Source organism: Monodon monoceros, unplaced genomic scaffold (genome assembly GCF_005190385.1).
Source record: "Monodon monoceros isolate NGI ecotype Baffin Bay Population unplaced genomic scaffold, NGI_Narwhal_1 Super_Scaffold_14, whole genome shotgun sequence".
Lineage (NCBI taxonomy): Eukaryota > Metazoa > Chordata > Mammalia > Artiodactyla > Monodontidae > Monodon > Monodon monoceros.
In genome coordinates, this window is record NW_021703770.1 from 22846757 (window position 1) to 22865677 (window position 18921).

Genomic DNA, 18921 nt, shown 5'->3' on the forward strand with positions numbered 1-18921 from the left:
AAAAAAAAAAAAAAAAAAAAAAAAAAAAAAGAATACACAATGGGGAAAGGAAGTTTCTTCAACAAATGGTGTTGGGAAAAACAGGATACCCATATGTAAAAGAATAAAATTCGATCCTTAATTTATACTATACATAAAAATCAACTCAGTGTAGATTAAACACTTAAACATAAGATGCAGACTATAAATCTCCTAGAAGAAAACTTAGGGGTAAAGCTTCTTGACATTGGTCTTGGCAATAATTTCTTGGATATGACACCAAAAGCACAGGCAATGAAAATAAAAATAGACAAGTGGGACTATACCAAACTAAAAACTTCTGTGAAACAAGGAAACAAAAGAGTGAAACAGAAAACACAATTTGGACTATACCAAACTAAAAACTTCTGTGTAAAAAGGAAACAAAAGAGTGAAAAGGCAACCTATGCAATGATATAAAATATCTGCAAACCATATATCTGATATAGTGTTAGTAGCCAAAAGTTATAGAGAACTTATACAACTCAATAACTAATAAACAATAATTTTAAAAATGGGCAAAGGACTTGGATAGACATTTCTGCAAAAAAGAGAAACTAATGGCCTGCGGCTATATAAAACATGGTGAATATCACTAATCATTAGAAAACTGCAAATTCAAACCACAATGAGATATTCTCATAGCTGTTAGGATGGCCATTATCAAAAAATAAATAAATAAAATATATACATATATATGTAAGTATGTGGAGAAACTGGAGCCCTTGTGAACTGATATGAGAATGTAAAGTAGTGCAGCCACTATGGAAAACAGTATGGAAGTTCTTTGAGGAATTAAAAATAAACTACCATGTGATCCAGCAATTCTACTCCTGGGTATTTATCCAAAAGAACTGAAATCAGGATCTCAAAGAGATGCTTCCACGTTCATGTTCATTACAACGTTATGCGTGATAGCCAAGAAGTGGAAACAATCTATACATCCATTGAAGGATAAATGAATAAAGAAAATGAGGTATGTATATACAATGGAAATCAGCTTTAAAAAAAGAAGGAAATGCTGTCATAGGCTATACCATGGAAGAACCTTAAGGACATTATGCTAAGTGATGCAAGCAAATCATAGAAGACCAAATACTACATGATTCTACTTATACGAGATATCAAAAGTAGTCAAGTTCAGAGAGGCTAAAAGTAGGATGGGGGGTAGGGGAAATTAGGAGTTATTGTTCAATGGGTATAGCATTTCATTCAGGCAAGATGAAAAAGCTCTAGAGATCTGCTATCTAACAATGTACACTCCAAAATTGGTAAGAGGATAGACTTCATATTATGTGTTGCTTACCACAATAAAAAGGGTAATTGCTACGGCTGAGTTCTTAAGTTTTTATCACACAATGTTGTGTGTCAGAAAAATGTGAGCTTAATAGTGGAAAAAAAAAAAAAAGAAATCTTGATATGATTGGGCACAAAAGCCGCTGCAGTAGATAAACACGAATGTGAAGAAAAGTAAAAGTTAAGCACCAGTGTGAATGTTGTTCTAGCATGGAACTTACCACAAAAGAAAACAGAAGAAATTTTAAAATATCATAAAGAATGCTGTACAAATAGTCATTGCATTGTTCTTCACTGTGAAGGAAAGGTAAAATATGGACATGGGAGAAGAAAGAAAGAAAATCTAAAAATCTATATTGTTAACTAAATTCTTATTGACAATATGACCCAAATTATGGAAATTTTATTTTTGAAGAATAAATTGACTAAGTGGACATTAAATGTTAAGATGTGAAAAATACAACATAAGGCACTCAGAAACAAAGACTGAATCTATGAAAATTTGCAATACCAGTTTTTGAGACCAGTTTTCCATAAACACATAACAAACTATCTAGATTAAGTTTTGCTTCCACCTGTTTACACAGTACAGTGTGCTTACCCTGATCATAGAAATCATTCTGTAATAATAAAATAATCTATATTTCCTTGCTGTCTCGTGTTGTAGTTTGCCATGAAGACAGGCTAAAATAATGTTCTTTTAGTCATTTTATACCTAAGGCATGACGTATGTGATGAATAGATGAACAAATATTGAAGAAAGATCATCAAAGGAGAAGAAGCTTCACATGCACTATAAAGAGCAGTAAAGAGTTGTGAATTTATGACAGCAATGAATAAGCAAAGTTGTTTCATTTAGAAATGTACAGTATATGAATGGCAAATATGGATTACCAATGAAAAACCAGAAACCTAAGCAATTGTATCCTAAAAACAGAAGTAAGAAAAGGTAAAGTATCCATTAAAATATATGTGAAGGGGCTTCCCTGGTGGCGCAGTGGTTGAGAGTCTGCCTGCCAATGCAGGGGACACGGGTTCGTGCCCCGGTCCGGGAAGATCCCACATGCCACGGAGCGGCTGGGCCCGTGAGCCATGGCCGCTGAGCTTGCACGTCTGGAGCCTGTGCTCCGCAACGGGAGAGGCCACAACAGTGAGAGGCCCGTGTACAGCAAAAAATAAAAAAATTAAAAAATAAAAAATATGTGAAGGATATGACAAGGCAATTTACAAAAAAAGAATGATAAATAAATGAAAAGCATATAACAAAATATTTGATCCCAGTACTAATCAAAGAAATGCAAAAATAAAATAGTAAGATAATACTTTTTTTTTGCCTTGCAAAATTTGCCTTATGAAAAATCTAGTGTTGCCAAAATCACGGTTGGAGGTCAGAAATACTTAATAACCTTGTGAAAGCAGCAATAATTTTTACTTTATTGAGGATAGTTTGGCTATATGTCTCTTAAAATTTAGTACTCTCATTTCTGGAATTCCATCTGCAGGATATATCACACAAGCGCACAAGGATATACATCCAAAGTTGCTCTTTACACCCATGAAACCACAAAGAATGAAACCATCAAAAGGAGATATGTCAAATAAATTATAGTGCAGACATACCATATGCCATTTAACTATGTAGTCATTAAAAAAGGAATGTAGTAAACATATATATGTGGATCCAGAAAAATATCAGTTATATTTTACAAAGTTAAACAAAAAATTCAGGGAAATATGCTTATTATGACTGACTCTATTTATAAAAAATATATCTAATGCATAGAAATATACATATTACCTGCATGCCTAGAAATGGCTTGGAAAAGTAAGCTTATAACAATGACAAACCTTGTGAAGAATAAGTAAATGAGGAAAATTTTGTTTTGCTTTTAAAGTTTCTATTTACTTCTGATCTTTTGGGTGTGAAAGTTATTAACCTTCTGTTGGAGAAATATACTTTATTATTAACACTGTGATGTTTAATCAAACATATATAAACAAAAATGAAAATCAAATGAAGAACACAGATAAGAAGCTTAAAATTGGGGTAATTCCCAATTTGCCTGGAGAAAAAAAAGGAAAGGAATTGAACTGCATGAATCAGCAGGCCCTTGAAGAATTAGTGGACAAGGCTGAGCCTGTTATTTTAGGACATATGTCCTTTTTCTAAAACTATTAGGGTTATGGGTCTTGAGACAATATAAAACAGCCCATAGATCAGACTGTAGCTGAAGGGATTCATGCTTGCATTTAGTTATGAAGTTCAAATTGGAAGCTGTTCAGGTAGAAAACTAATAGAAATGGGTGGTAGCTAATTAACCTAAGGCTTCAAAGTAATTGCTCTGAAAGAAGCAATTTCAAAAGGGACCTTTCTGTCTCTCTTTTTTTTTTTTTTTTGAAAATCAGAAAATGCCCTATTTGATTTTTGGTGCATGAGCAAAACTGTAAGTATACACACAAATATTGATTTTTAAAAAACGTATACCTTATCCAGCTTCTTGGTAAGCTTTTGAAAGGGCAAAACGATCACAAGAACTATGCCACATATCACACACTGAATAACCCAGGCTTAAGACTTTCCCATATATAATCGGAGTATATTACTGAAGTAAATACAGCTAGGAGGATAGGGTTATACTGATTAATCCAGCCCTGAGCCACCCACCTCACCACTAGTCAGTAGAGTCAGCTATTCCAAAGCATATAGCTGTTTGGTAGAGAAGTGGCTCCCCTAGCAAAATCAAGGTGCTCTTGTGGAATGAATGGACAACATCCCAAATTAGCCTCCATCTGCCATGATCTACAACTCTGGCTTCCCATCTTTGATGCATAGTTTCTTACACTGTTAAAACATATCCATACCTTTATTACATATACTGTACTCATTTCTTCTCAGAGAGAGAAGCCCCAAATTTCCTGCATCTCTACATCCAGTTTCAAAGATACTTTGGGTAGTATGGCATTCTCTTATGAAAATTAGCTTGGTATCTCTCACTGACAGCTTCATGGTACTTAAGCTTCATGTAGGACACATAGATGTGGAAATAAAATCTGGGTGAAGAATTCTCATCAGAACTTCTGAAATTGAGGCAGGAAAGACAGGACCAGGCCCAAGGACAGCCTACTCACATATTGGCATTAGGCAGTTCGCAAAGCGACCTCCATGTTTTGCACTTAATAAGATTATGACACATGGAGTAATGGCATCTAAAACAGAAACTTTGTAGCATCTGAACAAGAAACTCTGATCGTGAAAACTGGGGAGCATACGCAAATAAAAACACACAGGTTGCTGATGACCCTGTATGACTTTCCACATGTGGCGCTCAACTAGTAAGGAAAAATTTAAGGGAAAACAGCTCTTAGAGTGCATGTACAGTAGCTTCAGGAGACAAATGCATGTGCAGGATGAGAAGCTGATGCAACCTGGTGTAATCCAGGCCACACCTCAACCCTCCCCTCAATGAATATTCCACCCGTACTCAAAAAGACCCTCCACCCACTCAAAGGGCTAGAAATAAAATGAAAAGGGGGATCATCAACCCTGTAGTGCAGCTCTTCACTCAGGAGGATGCCCACACTCTTCTCCTTAGAGTGTGTAACTTTCACTTTTGCCTCAATAAACGGCTTCTTTGCTCTCTTTTCTTCCCAGCCTCAGCGTGTGTGTGTTTATTCTTTCCTTGGTGTTTTGTGTTCTTTGACCAAATTCTTTTGGACAAGTTGAACGAGAGCCTGGACTTTTGATAAACCTTTTCAGGTATCAAAACCATGGCTGCCTGCCTCTAGATCCAAGCTTTAACTGCATGTACCTACTTGTCTAGGTACATGCCGGGGACCATCTTCTCTGACCATTTTATAAATCTTAGGGTTTTGCATTACCCAATATGACTACAGAATATTATATACTTATAAAAAATTCTTCAAGAAACATGCTGTTTTCTAGGTATCTCCAAGAGTCAAGCTCTCAATAATTTAGACCTCCCATAGAACTAGTAGGGATGTTTTTAAGATGGCTGCTGTCAGTTTTCCAGGGCTCAATTTTTCTCCCCAACCTTAGATGTCACTCTGATATGGTTAGTTAAGACTGTGCTCTGGTCAAAGAGCAATTACATAGGTTTGGTTTGGTTTTTTAGGTCTGAGCCTTTTATCCCTCTGATAAAATCAGAGTAGGACAGATTTTCCTAAGGCACATTGGCTGCATGGTAGAGATTTGCATACACAAAACAGTTAGCATGATTTACTAAGAAAAACTGGAGTTAATTTTTTAAGACCCAAAATGCATACTAACATTATTAAAGTCAAAATGTTGTTTATGAGTGCCCACAATTAGATTGGAAACTACTTCAGGGAAGATACCAATTAGATTGGAAGTACTTCTAGGATTGTGTTTGCATGTTGGATCATGTAATGTATAATGAATCAGAAGGGTAGAGGATTTTATTTCATCAACTGGTTTATAATTACTAAGCACAAGATGTATGATAAATGACACATCTTCTAGTATTTTGCTACTGATGTTTTACCTATTTAAAAAAAATAGATAATTTACCTAGCTCTTAAATTGACATTTACAAAATTATTGTAACATAGGTCTTGGAAAAACAAAAGGCTTTTTCCAAATAATATGTCTTCTAGATTGTTCTTATTTTATGTAATATTAATGTCTGTTTATTTGTGTTTTGTTACAGGATTTATTTATACATGTGGTGGAACTTTAAAAGGACTTAATGGCACTATAGAAAGCCCTGGTTTTCCATATGGATATCCAAATGGTGCAAACTGTACATGGGTAATAATAGCAGAAGAACGAAATAGAATACAAATTGTTTTTCAGTCGTTTGCTCTAGAAGAAGAATACGACTACTTATCCTTATATGATGGACATCCTCATCCTACAAACTTTAGGACAAGGTTAGTGTATTTTGAATGGAAAAATGGAGGGAAATATTTATTGGGTAAAAGGAGTTTATTTTACAAAGGATGCTTAACATTTGTGGTGCAATTATAATAAAGTCATATTTGCCATCCAATTATTATTCATTTGGAAATATATCATTCCTTGAACAAATTAACTCCATATGTCTGACTTCATAACACTACTATATTAATATTATCTCTGCAAAAAGTGAATTTAAATTGAATTGTACCTCTTTAGAGTGGTTAAAGGTATTTTGATTTTTAAAATTCTTACCTCAGGGCTTCATTCTTTATGGGCATAACTCTAAGTAAAGTGAAAGTTAACATGTAATGTGTCTTTCAGCGGTATGTACCCAATTTTAATATACAACAATATGCAAAATACTTAAAATCAATATTTATGTGATAGCAGAATACATTAATTTTAGATAATGTGTATGGTTTATAAAGTCTAAATATCTGAAAAGTAGACCTTCATATCAACTGAGACATTCATGTTTCTGTCCACACAAATGAAATTATTTATTTTTAAGTTAGTTGATAAAACAGATATGAAAATTAGCTGGCACACTGATTGTTTATAAGTGTTTCTTTAGAATTTCTTGTTAGAAAATAGAATATCTAGACATATGATGATAATTTTTGCTGTCTTATCAAAAACTCTTTTTAAACATAAATGAACTCTAATTCAACCAACAAATTTAAAATGCCAGACACTGCATATTTCATTTAGTCCTAGATTTTTACCAATGCATGCATATTTTTCCTTAACTGTAGTATAGTGGTTTTTTATTTAATTCTAATTCAAAATATTCTAAGCAGATAATTTGTAAGAATTAAAGACCCTTACATACTTGACTATGTTTGAGTTATGATTTTGTGATTCTGTTACTTTTTCTAGTAGTTGTTACTGTGTACTTGCCTTCCTGATCTACAGGAATCAGATTATCAACATTAAGTTTTTATACATTCACCAGTCTTCCATATTCTTTTGCATTGATTTTTCCCATTTTAAATAAATATTTGATATATATTATCTTCCACTTTTAGTCAGAAAACATATAATATAGTGGGAAGGATGTTGGACCAGGAGATAAGACCTGCATTATAGAGTTAGGTTTGTTATTCATTGGCTGTATGAGCAATCCACACCATCTGTTTGTTTTTAAACTGGAAGAATTAGTAATAAAGAAAATACCATACATTTCACTATGCTCTTCTAAATATCTCATGAGATAATGTATATGAAACTGCTGCATGAATATAAAATCCTTTTAGTATACATTTCAACTGTTTGCAGTCAGAACGACACTTAAAAATGTCTGGGTTGTTTCCAACCACATGTCTGTACAAAGAAAAGGTCACTAGATTGATTACAGGTGAGGTTCTATTTTTCTTTCTTCTTTTTTTTTGCTCTACATTTATTTACTGAGGATTTCTAACTTCATTTTCTACTTCCTTTCACTCTGTTAAATTATTAATATCGATTCATTTCAAAGATATACAGTATGACAGACACGTCGATGGTGCTATTTCATCATCATTGCTAGTATCATTAAACGTTCCATGTCTTTTGTTAATGATACAGCACTAAGTCAAGATAGAAAACATCCAGCACTGCATGTCATGTGTGTGTGTGCTTGCCTGCACTAGTGAGTGTATGTAGGTGTGGTATGGGTGTCTGCCTTCACCTGTAAACATCCAATCAGGCCATGAAAGAAAACGGAAGGTGCTTCTTAGACTTTCAAGTCAGCTAAATTGATGTATATAAAACTAAAAGCACAAAGAGCTTTGTATATTTCTTTTACATCAGCAATGTATGATATATAGTTGGTATAAATATGAAAAAAAAATAAAGCTCTCCAAATGTGATCCTGTAGTTTCTATCAATTCATTGATAGTATTGTTTGTACAAGGATCTATTCTCTCTAGATCCTCTCAAAAATGAGAAAATATTTTTATTTTACCCCCCTTCTTTTTTTTTAAGCAATTGTGGCCTCTGGGAAGTTAAAAGATGGTAAGATGGGGAAAATAAATTTATTGTTCTCATTCTTTCTTTCCTAATCTGTAAATAGGGAATAACAACATTTAATTTACAGAGCGTATATAAGCATTACACACTGTATATTGTAGTTGTTATATTTAACTTCTCCCCTGTTCAAACAATGTGAAAAGATTCCTACTATTATCATCATCATTTTACAGTTTGGAAAATGAGACTTATATTACTTGCCCAAGGTTAACACTGTTAAAAGTAACCAGAGGCAGGATCATTATTGCAACCCAGATTTGTCTGAGTTCTGAGCTTATGCTTGTAATCAATCAATCAATCAATTAATTAATTACAAAACAAATTATATATAGAACTAATATATATATATATCTCCATGGTTTATTTATTGATTAAAGCCTATTTTTTCTTAGCAATATTAGGTAAAATTTAATGAATGAGATAAATAAAAACAAAATTTTTAAACTGTATAGTAGAACATATAAAGATATAAACAGAAATATAAATTACAAGTTTATTCTTGGTGTTTGTTTTATGAACTCAGTTCTAATATGTTCTCTATAGCATGTTGGTCATTGTTGATGTACAATATATCTGTTGGTCTTTATGCCTAAAGAAATACTGTTGCTAATATTATAGAGCTGATTTTAATTAGCAAGACTGGGGGAAAAAATCCAGTGTATAACCTACAGCTCCTTCCAGACTGTGTTTGTAGACAGTCTGCTGTTTGATTAGAAGTCTAATGAGCTCCTGGCAGTTTGATTTATTTTTGTGTTTGTCTCTTTGTCTCACTGCTTTCTTGCGTTTTCTTTCTCTCACATCCTCACTTAATACATGTCCTTATAGTATGTCTGCTATTCTCTTTCAGAAATTGATAATCATGTTTTGTTACTTTCTGTGAACTCCAATAGACTTTTTAAAATCAGCTTGCTATACTTGCATTGTAATAACACAGAAAAGATGATTTTTAGGTCTTATACTTGCTTGTATAAGAGGTATATTGAGTTTGGCAGTCACAATTTCCTATTTTTAACTATTTTCTATAACTCCAATTATTGAAGATTCTGCTTGTTTTCCTCTAAGTTTTTTAATTTATTAAATAAAAACTGATACTGGTAGGTGAATTTGATACTTACAGCAATGCACCATTAGAGAACTCCTTTAGAGTTATATCTTTAGCTTAAAACAAATTTGGTCTACTTGATGTAAAAAGAGGAATTGTAAGCTTTGCTTACTTTTTTATGCTAATATTATATTTTCTCAACAGGAAATTATAGCAAAAGGTAAAAAGAAAAAAAGATCACTCAATCTCATGAAGCAGAGGCACATATATTTGTATATTTAGGACCATACTACACATGCTATTTTATGTTCATATTTAATCTCCTTGAAATAATATACATATTTTACATGTGATTAGAATTATTGTAAGTATCAAATTTAGTGGATACTTATCTTACTATAAACATGGTTCATTTAATTATTCACCTATTATAAAATATATTGTTTTTTTCCTTTCATAATTAATGCAGATATCAGAATTAGCATTAGTTCAGATAACAGCTTCACACTGCCACTCCTAGGTGAAAAGTGTTCTGGAAAAAGTGCATTTCATTCTAACCTCAACCATGAAAAGTGGCATGGAGAAGACAGAGTATCAGTCAAATGACAGAATATATCATAGCATCAAAATATTTTATTCACATATTTTACTACTAAAAACAAAGTTAGTTTTAAGAATAATTAATTTTCTAGATAAATTATTTCTTTGTAATTTAAAAATGGAGTACAGTGAGACCTTCAAGATGGCGGAAAAGACGTGGAGATCACCTTCCTCCCCACAAATACATCAGAAACACATCTACATGTGGAACAACCCCTATGGAACACCCACTGAACTCTGGTAGAAGACTTCAGACCTCCCAAAAGGCAAGAAACTCCCCCACGTACCCGGGTAGGGCAAAAGAAAAAGACAAAAGAATAGGGACGAGACCTGCACCATTGGGAGGGAGTTGTGAAGAAGGAAAGGTTTCCACACACTAGGAAGCCCCTTCACTGGCGGAGACTGTGGGGAGCGGAGCGGGGAAGCTTCGGAGCCATGGAGGAGAGCACAGCAACAGGGGTGCGGTGGGCAAAGTGGAGAGATTCCCGCACAGAGGATCGGTGCCGACCAGCACTCACCAGCCTGAGAGGCTTGTCTGTTCACCCGCCAGGACGGGTGGGGCTGGGAGCTGAGGTTCCGGCTTCGGGGGTCAGATCCCGGGAGAGGACTGGGGTTGGCTGCGTGAACACAGCCTGAAGGGGGCTAGTGCACCACAGTTAGTCGGGAGGGAGTCTGGAAAAAAGTCTGGAAGTGCCTAAGAGGCAAGAGATCATTGTTTCACTGTGCATGAGGAGAGGAGATTCAGAGCACTGCCTAAACAAGCTCCAAAGATGGGTGCAAGCTGTGGCTACCAGCGCGGACCCCAGAGATGGGCATGAAATGCTAAGGCTGCTGCTACAGCCACCAAGAAGCCAGTGTGCAAGCACAGGTCACTATCCACACCTCCCTTCCCGGAAGCCTGTGCAGCCCGCCACTGCCAGGGTCCCAGGATCCAGGGGCAACTTCCCCAGGAAAACAAGGCGGAACTCAGGCTGTTGCAACGTCTTGCTGGCCTCGGCCACCGCAGGCTTGCCCGCATTCCGTACCCCACCTTCCTCCCCTGGCCTGAGTGAGACAGAGCCCCCTAACCAGCTGCTACTTTAAACCCGTCCTGTCAGGGTGGGAACAGACACCCTAGGGTGACCTACACGCAGAGGCGGGGCCATATCCAAAGCTGAACGCCAGGAGATATGCAATCAAAGAAGAGAAAGGGAAATCTCTCCCAGCAGGCTCAGGAGCAGCGGATGAAATCTCCATAATCAATTTGAGGTACCCTGCATCTGTGGAATACCTGAATAGAAAACGAATCATCCCAAAATTGAAGCGGTGGACTTTGGGAGCAACGATATATATATATATATATATATTTTTTTTTTTTTTTTTTTTTTTTTTTCTCCTCTTTCTCTTTTTCCATGTGGCTGACAGGGTCTTGGTGCTCCTGTGCCTCTGAAGTGGGAGAGCCGAGTTCAGGACACTGGTCCATCAGAGACCTCCCAGCTCCACATAATATCAAACAGCAAAAGCTCTCCCAGAGATCTCCATCTCAATGCTAAGACCCAACTCCACTCAATGATCAGCAAGCTCCACTGCTGGACAGCCCATGCCGAACAACTAGCAAGAAAGGAACACAACCCCACCCATTAGCAGAGAGGCTGCCTAAAATCAAAATAAGGTCACAGACACCCCAAAACACACCATCAGACATGGTCCTGAACACCTGAAAGACAAGATCCAGCCTCATCCACCAGAACACAGGCACCAGTCACCTCTACCAGGAAGCCTACACAACCCACTGAACCAACCTTAGGCACTGGGGGCAGACACGAAAAACAAAGGGAGCTACAAACCTGCAGTCTGTGAAAAGGAGACCCCAAACACAGTAAGTTAAGCAAAATGAGAAGACAGAGAAACACACAGCAGATGAAGGAGCAAGGTAAAAACCCACCAGACCAAACAAATGAAGTGGTAATAGGCAGTCTAGCTGAAAAAGAGAATTCAGAGTAATGACAGTAAAGATGATCCAAAATCTTGAAAATAGAATGGAGAAAATACAAAAAACGTTTAATAAGGACCTAAGTAAACTAAAGAGCAAACAACCAATGATGAACAACACAATAAGTGAAATTAAAAATTCTCTAGAAGGAATCAATAGCAGAATAACTGAGGCAGAAGAATGGATAAGTGACCTGGAAGATAAAATAGTGGAAGTAACTACTGCAGAGCAGAATAAAGAAAACAGAATGAAAAGAATTGAAGACCGTCTCAGAGGCCTCTGGTACAATATTAAACGCACCAACATTCGAATTATAGGGGTCCCAGAAGAAGAAGAGAAAAAGAAAGGGACTGAGAAAATATTTGAAGAGATTATAGTTGAAAACTTCCCTAATATGGGAAAGGAAATAGTTAAGTCCAGGAAGTACAGAGAGTCCCACACAGGATAAATCCAAGGAGAAACATGCCAAGACACATATTAATCAAAGTATCAAAAATTAAATACAAGGAGAAAATATTAAAAGCAGCAAGGGAAAAACAACAAATAACATACAAGGGAATCCCCATAAAGTTAACAGCTGATCTTTAAGCAGAAACTCTGCAAGCCAGAAGGGAGTGGCAGGACATATTTAAAGTGATGAAAGGGAAAAAACTACAACCAACATTACTCTATGCAGCAAGGATCTCATTCAGATTCAACGGAGAAATAAAAAGTTTAATAGACAAGCAAAAGCTAAGACAATTCAGCACCACCAAACCAGTTTTACAACAAATGCTAAAGGAACTTCTCTACACAGGAAACACAAGAGAAGGAAAAGACCTACAATAGCAAACCCAAAACAATTAAGAAAATGGTAATAGGAATATACATGTAGATAACTACGTTAAATGTAAATTGATTAAATGCTCCAACCAAAAGACATAGAATGGCTGAATGGATACAAAAACAAGACCCACATATATGCTGTCTACAAGAGACTCGCTTCAGACATAGGGACACATACAGACTGAAAGTGAGGGGATGGAAAAAGATATTCCATGCAAATGGAAATCAAAAGAAAGCTGGAGTAGCAATTCTCATATCAGACAAAATAGACTTTACAATAAAGACTATTACAGGAGACAAAGAAGGACAGTACATAATGATCAAGGGATCAATCAAAGAAGAAGATATAACAATTGTAAATATTTATACATCCAACATAGGAGCACCTCAATACATAAGGCAAATGCTAACAGGCATAAAAGGGGAAATTGACAGTAACTCAATCATAGTAGGGGACTTTAACACCTCATTTTCACAAATGGACAGATCATCCAAAATGAAAATAAATAAGGAGATACAAGCTTAAAATGATACATTAAACAAGATGGACTTAATTGATATTTATAGGACATTCCATCCAAAAACAACAGAATACACTTTCTTCTCAAGTGCACATGGAACATTCTCCAGATTAGATCATATCTTGGGTCACAAATCAAGCCTAGGTAAATTTAAGAAAATTGAAATCATATCAAGTATCCTTTCCGACAACAAGGCTATGAGAGTAGATATCAATTATAGGAAAAAAAGCTGTAAAAAATACAAACACATGAAGGCTAAACAATACACTACTTAATAACCAAGAGATCACTGAAGAAATCAAAGAGGAAATCAAAAAATACCTAGAAACAAATGACAATGAAAACACAACAACCCAAAACCTATGGGATACAGCAAAAGCAGCTCTAAGAGGGAAGTTTATAGCAATATAATCCTACCTCAGGAAACAAGAAACATCTCAAATAAACAACCTAACATTAAGCCTAAAGCAATGAGAGAAAGAAGAAAAAAAATAAAAACCCAAAGTTAGCAGAAGAAAAGAAATCATAAAGATCAAATCAGAAATAAATGAAAAAAAATGAAGGAAACAATAGCAAAGATCAGTAAAACTAACAGCTGGTTCTTTAAGAATATAAACAAAATTGATAAACCATTTGCCAGACACATCAAGAGAACACTCAAATCAAAAGAATTATAAATGAAAAAGAAGTAACAACTGACACTGCAGAAATACAAAGTATCATGAGAGATTACTACAAGCAGCTATACAGCAATAAAATGGACAACCTGGAAGAAATGGACACATTCTTAGAAAAGTACAACCTTCCGAGACTGAACCAGGAAGAAATAGAAAATACAAACAGACCAATCACAAGCACTGAAATTGAGACTGTGATTAAAAATCTTCCAACAAACAAAAGCCCCGGACCAGATGGCTTCACAGGCGAATTCTATCAAACATTTAGAGAAGAGCTAATACCTATCCTTCCCAAACTGTTCCAAAAAATTGCAGAGGAAGGAACACTCCCAACCTCATTCTATGAGACCACCATCACCCTGATACCAAAACCAGACAAGGATGTGACAAAGAAAGAAAACTACAGGCCAATATCACTGATGAACATACATGCAAAAATCCTCAACAAAATATTAGCAAACAGAATCCAACTGCGCATTAAAAGGCAGATACACCATGATCAAGAGTGTTTTATCCCAGGAATGCAAGGATTCTTCAACATATGCAAATCAATCAATGTGATACACCATATTAACAAATTGAAGGAGAAAAACCATATGGTCATCTCAATAGATGCAGAGAAAGCTTTCGACAAAAGTCAACACACATTTATGATAAAAACCCTCCAGAAAGTAGGCATAGAGGGAACTTACCTCAACATAATAAGTTCTGTATATGACAAACCCACAGCCAACATCATTCTCAGTGGTGAAAAACTGACATCATTTCCAGGAAGATCAGGAACAAGACAAGGTTGACCACTCTCACCACTATTATTCAACATAGTTTTGGAAGTTTTAGCCACAGCAATTGAAGAAGAAAGATAAATAAAAGGAATCAAAATAGGTAAAGAAGAACTAAAGCTGTCACTGTTTGCAGATGACATGATACTATACATAGGGGATCCTATAGACTCTATCAGAAAACTACTAGAGCTAATCAATGAATTTGGTAAAGTAGCAGGATACCAAATTAATGCGCAGAAATCTCCTGCATTCCTATACACTAATGATGAAAAATCTGAAAGAGAAATTCAGGAAACACTCCCATTTACCATTGCAACAAAAAGAATAAAATACCTAGGAATAAACCTACATAAGGAGACAAAAGCCCTCTATACAGAAAGCTATAAGACACTGTTGAAAGAAATTAAAGATGATACAAACAGATGGAGAGATATACCATGTACTTGGATTGGAAGAATCAACATTGTGAAAATGAATATACTACTCAAAGCAATCTACAGATTCAATGCAATCCTTATCAAAATACCAATGGCATTTTTCACAGCACTAGAACAAAAAATTTCACAATTTGTATGGAAACACAAAAGACCCTGAATAGCCAAAGCAAACTGAGAAAGAAAAACAGCTGGAGAAATCAGAATCCCTGACTTCAGACTATACTACAAATCTACAGTAATCAAGGAAGTATGGTACTGGCACAAAAACAGAAATATAGATCAATGGAACAGGATAGAAAGCCCAGAGATAAACCCACACACACATGGTCACCTTATCTTTGATAAAGGAGGCAAGGATATCCAATGGAGAAAAGACAGTGTCTTCAATAAGTGGTGCTGGGAATATTGGACAGCTACATGTAAAAGAATGAAGTTAGAACACTCCCTAACACCATATACAAAAATAAGCTCAAAATGGATTAAAGACCTAAATGTAAGTCAAGACACTAAAAAACTCTTAGAGGAAAACATAGGCAGAACACTCTGTGACATACATCACAGCAAGATCCTTTATGACCCACCTCCTAGGGAAATGGAAATAAAAACAAAAGTAAACAAATGGGACCTAATGAAACTTAAAAGCTTTTGCACAGCAAAGGAAACCATAAACAAGATGAAAAGACAACCTTCAAAATTGGGGAAAATATTTGCCAATGAAGCAACTGACAAAGGATTCATCTCTAAAATTTACAAGCAGCTCATGCAGCTCAATATCAATAAACAAACACCCAATCTGAAAATAGGCAGAAGACCTAAATAGACATTTTTTCAAAGAAGATATACAGATTGCCAGCAAACATATGAAAGGATGCTCAACATCACTAATCATTAGAGAAATTCAATTCAAAACCACAATGAGGTATCACCTCACACCAGTCAGAATGGCCATCATCAAAATATCTACAAACAATAAATGCTGCAGAGGGTGTGGAGAAAAGGGACCCCTCTTGCACTGCTGGTGGGAATGTAAATTGATAGAGCCACTATGGAGAACAGTATGAACGTTCCTTAAAAAACTAAAAATACAACTACCAGATGACCCAGCAATCCCACTACTGGGCATATACCCTAAGAAAACCATAATTCAAAAAGAGTCATGTACCACAATGTTAATTGCAGCTCTGTTTACAATAGGTAGGACATGGAAGCAACCTAAGTGTCCATCGACAGATGAATGGATAAAGAAGATGTGGCAAATATATACAATGGAACATTACTCAACCATAAAATGAAATGAAATTGAGTTATTTGTAGTGAGGTGGATAGACTTAGGATCTGTCATACAGAGTGAAGTAAGTCAGAAAGAGAAAAACAAACACCGTATGCTAACACATATATATGGAATCTAAAAAAAAAAAAGTTTATGAAGAACCTAGGGGCAGGACAGGAATAAAGATGCAGACATAGAGAATGGACTTGAGGGCTCAGGGAGGGGCAAGGGTAAGCGAGAGAGTGGCATGGACTTACACATACTACCAAATGTTAAAATAGACAGCTAGTGGGAAGCAGCCACATAGCACAGGGAGATCAGCTCAGGGATTTGTGACCACCTAGAGTGGTGGGATGGGGGGGTGGGAGAGAAACTCAAGAGGGAGGAGAAATGGGGATATATGTATATGTATAGCTGGTTCACTTTGTTATAAAGCAGAAACTAACACACCATTTTAAAGCAATTATACTCCAATAAAGATGTTAAAAAAAAAAGAAAAAAAAGAAACAATTTAGAATTCTCAAGAAAAAAAAAGAAATAAAAATGAAGTACATAATTTAAGAATATAAAGTTTATGTTGTGACCAGTACTACATTATGACTTTATGATAATAATCAATTAATAATAAAATAATCAATTATTTATATTTATTTACAAATTTATTTTAAAATTTCCATGGAATATCCTTCTCCATCCCTTCACTTTGAGCCTATGTATGTCCTTAAAGCTGAATGAGAAAAATTGAAAGCATATTATATTGCAAATAGTAACAAAAGTAGTAATTTGTTGATATAAATTTGATGAGTATTATACAGCATCTAAATGATAAAAAATTGTAATATAGTGCTGTAAGGCGTAAAGTTGGAAAATGGAGATCTTCACTATATTCATGGTTATATTTACTACATATTATTTATGAATATGAACAATATGAAATACATATTATTTCATTCTTTGAAATTAAAATACAGTACTATCCAAAACTCCTAATGTATTTTGTGTTACTTGAAAAAGCGATAGTTTGAGAATATAATATAATATAATGTTGAGGTAGAAAACAACTTTCCCACAAAAATTATTAGAAAATTTATAAACGACTTGTTAGACCATAGAAACAAATGGTCATAGGGTATATACTCTATGGCAGTGCACTCCACTGTTTTAACTGTACTTCCAAGTCCCTGTCTCCAGGCTATCAGAAAGGTTTGACTAAGAGTGGTACAACCCAATCCAGTTTGCTGTCTATGAAGATTTCCACCTTCAGAGTGAGAATCAGTCCTTGTATCCTGATTATCTCTCTCGTATAACACAATGTCTGGGAAATGCAGATTCACTACTGCCTGACTTCCCGGCGTAGACTGTGTATGGGTGTTTGTGTGGTAATTGCATGTGTGATATTAACAACTGTATACTCAATAAATAAAGAGAAGTAACACCAGGTTTTTCTCATTTATCTCTTATATTAATGAGATCCCAATGGCAACATTAATTTTGCTTACTGTTAATCCAAATATGACCTTAGTAATTGCACTGCATAGAAAATACAAATGAATCAACGGACAAAGGATTAACCTCCGAAATATATAAAAAGCCCATGCTGCTCAATATTAAAAAAGCAAGCAACCCAATCCAAAAATGGGCAGAAGACCTAAATAGACATTTCTCCAGAGAAGATATACAGATGGCCAAGAAGCACATGAAAAGATGCTCAACATCACTAATTATTAGAGAAATGCAAATCTAAACTACAATGAGGTATCAGCTCACACCAGTTAGAATGGGCATCATCAGGAAGTCTACAAACAACAAATACTGGAGAGGGTGTGGAGAAAAGGGAACCCTCTTGCACTGTTGGTGGGAATGTAAATTGATACAGCCACTGTGGAGAACAGTATGAACGTTCCTTAAAAAACTAAAAATAGAACTACCATATGACCCAGCAATCCCACTACTGGGCATATACCCAGAGGAAACCATAATTCAAAAAGACAAACGCACCCCAATGTTCATTGCTGCACTATTTACAAGAGCCAGGTCATGGAAGCAACCTAAATGCCCATCGACAGACGAATGGATAAGAAGATGTGGTACATATATACAATGGAATATTACTCAGCCATAAAGAGGAATGCAATTGGGTCATTTGAGAAGTGGATGGATCTAGAGACTATCATACAGAGTGAAGTAAGTCAGAAAGAGAAAAACAAATATCGTATATTAACGCATATATGTGGAACCTAGAAAAATGGTACAGATGAACCCGTTTGCAGGGCAGAAATTGAGACACAGATGTAGACAACAAACTTATGGACACCAAGGGGGGAAAGCAGCGGGGGGTGGGGGGGTGTGATGAATTGGGCGATTAGAATTGACATGTATACACTGATGTGCATAAAATTGATGACTAATAAGAACCTGCTGTATAAAAAAATAAATTAAAAAAAAGAAAAAAGAAAATACAGACTCCACAAAACACAGAAATTGAGAATAGAAGTGGGTTTTTCTATGGACGAGCTTGAAAAAATTGTT

General features: G+C 35.5%; 1 protein-coding gene across 3 annotated transcripts in view; it reads left to right on the forward strand.

Annotated features, from left to right (window-relative positions):
• CSMD3 (CUB and Sushi multiple domains 3) overlaps positions 1–18921 on the forward strand; it is a 1080114-nt gene that overhangs the window by 111885 nt on the left and 949308 nt on the right. For all 3 annotated transcript variants that reach the window (XM_029222726.1, XM_029222727.1, XM_029222728.1), the window contains exon 2: positions 6003–6225. In XM_029222726.1, coding sequence (XP_029078559.1) covers positions 6003–6225 — 223 coding nt within the window. The remainder of the gene's footprint in view (positions 1–6002; positions 6226–18921) is intronic.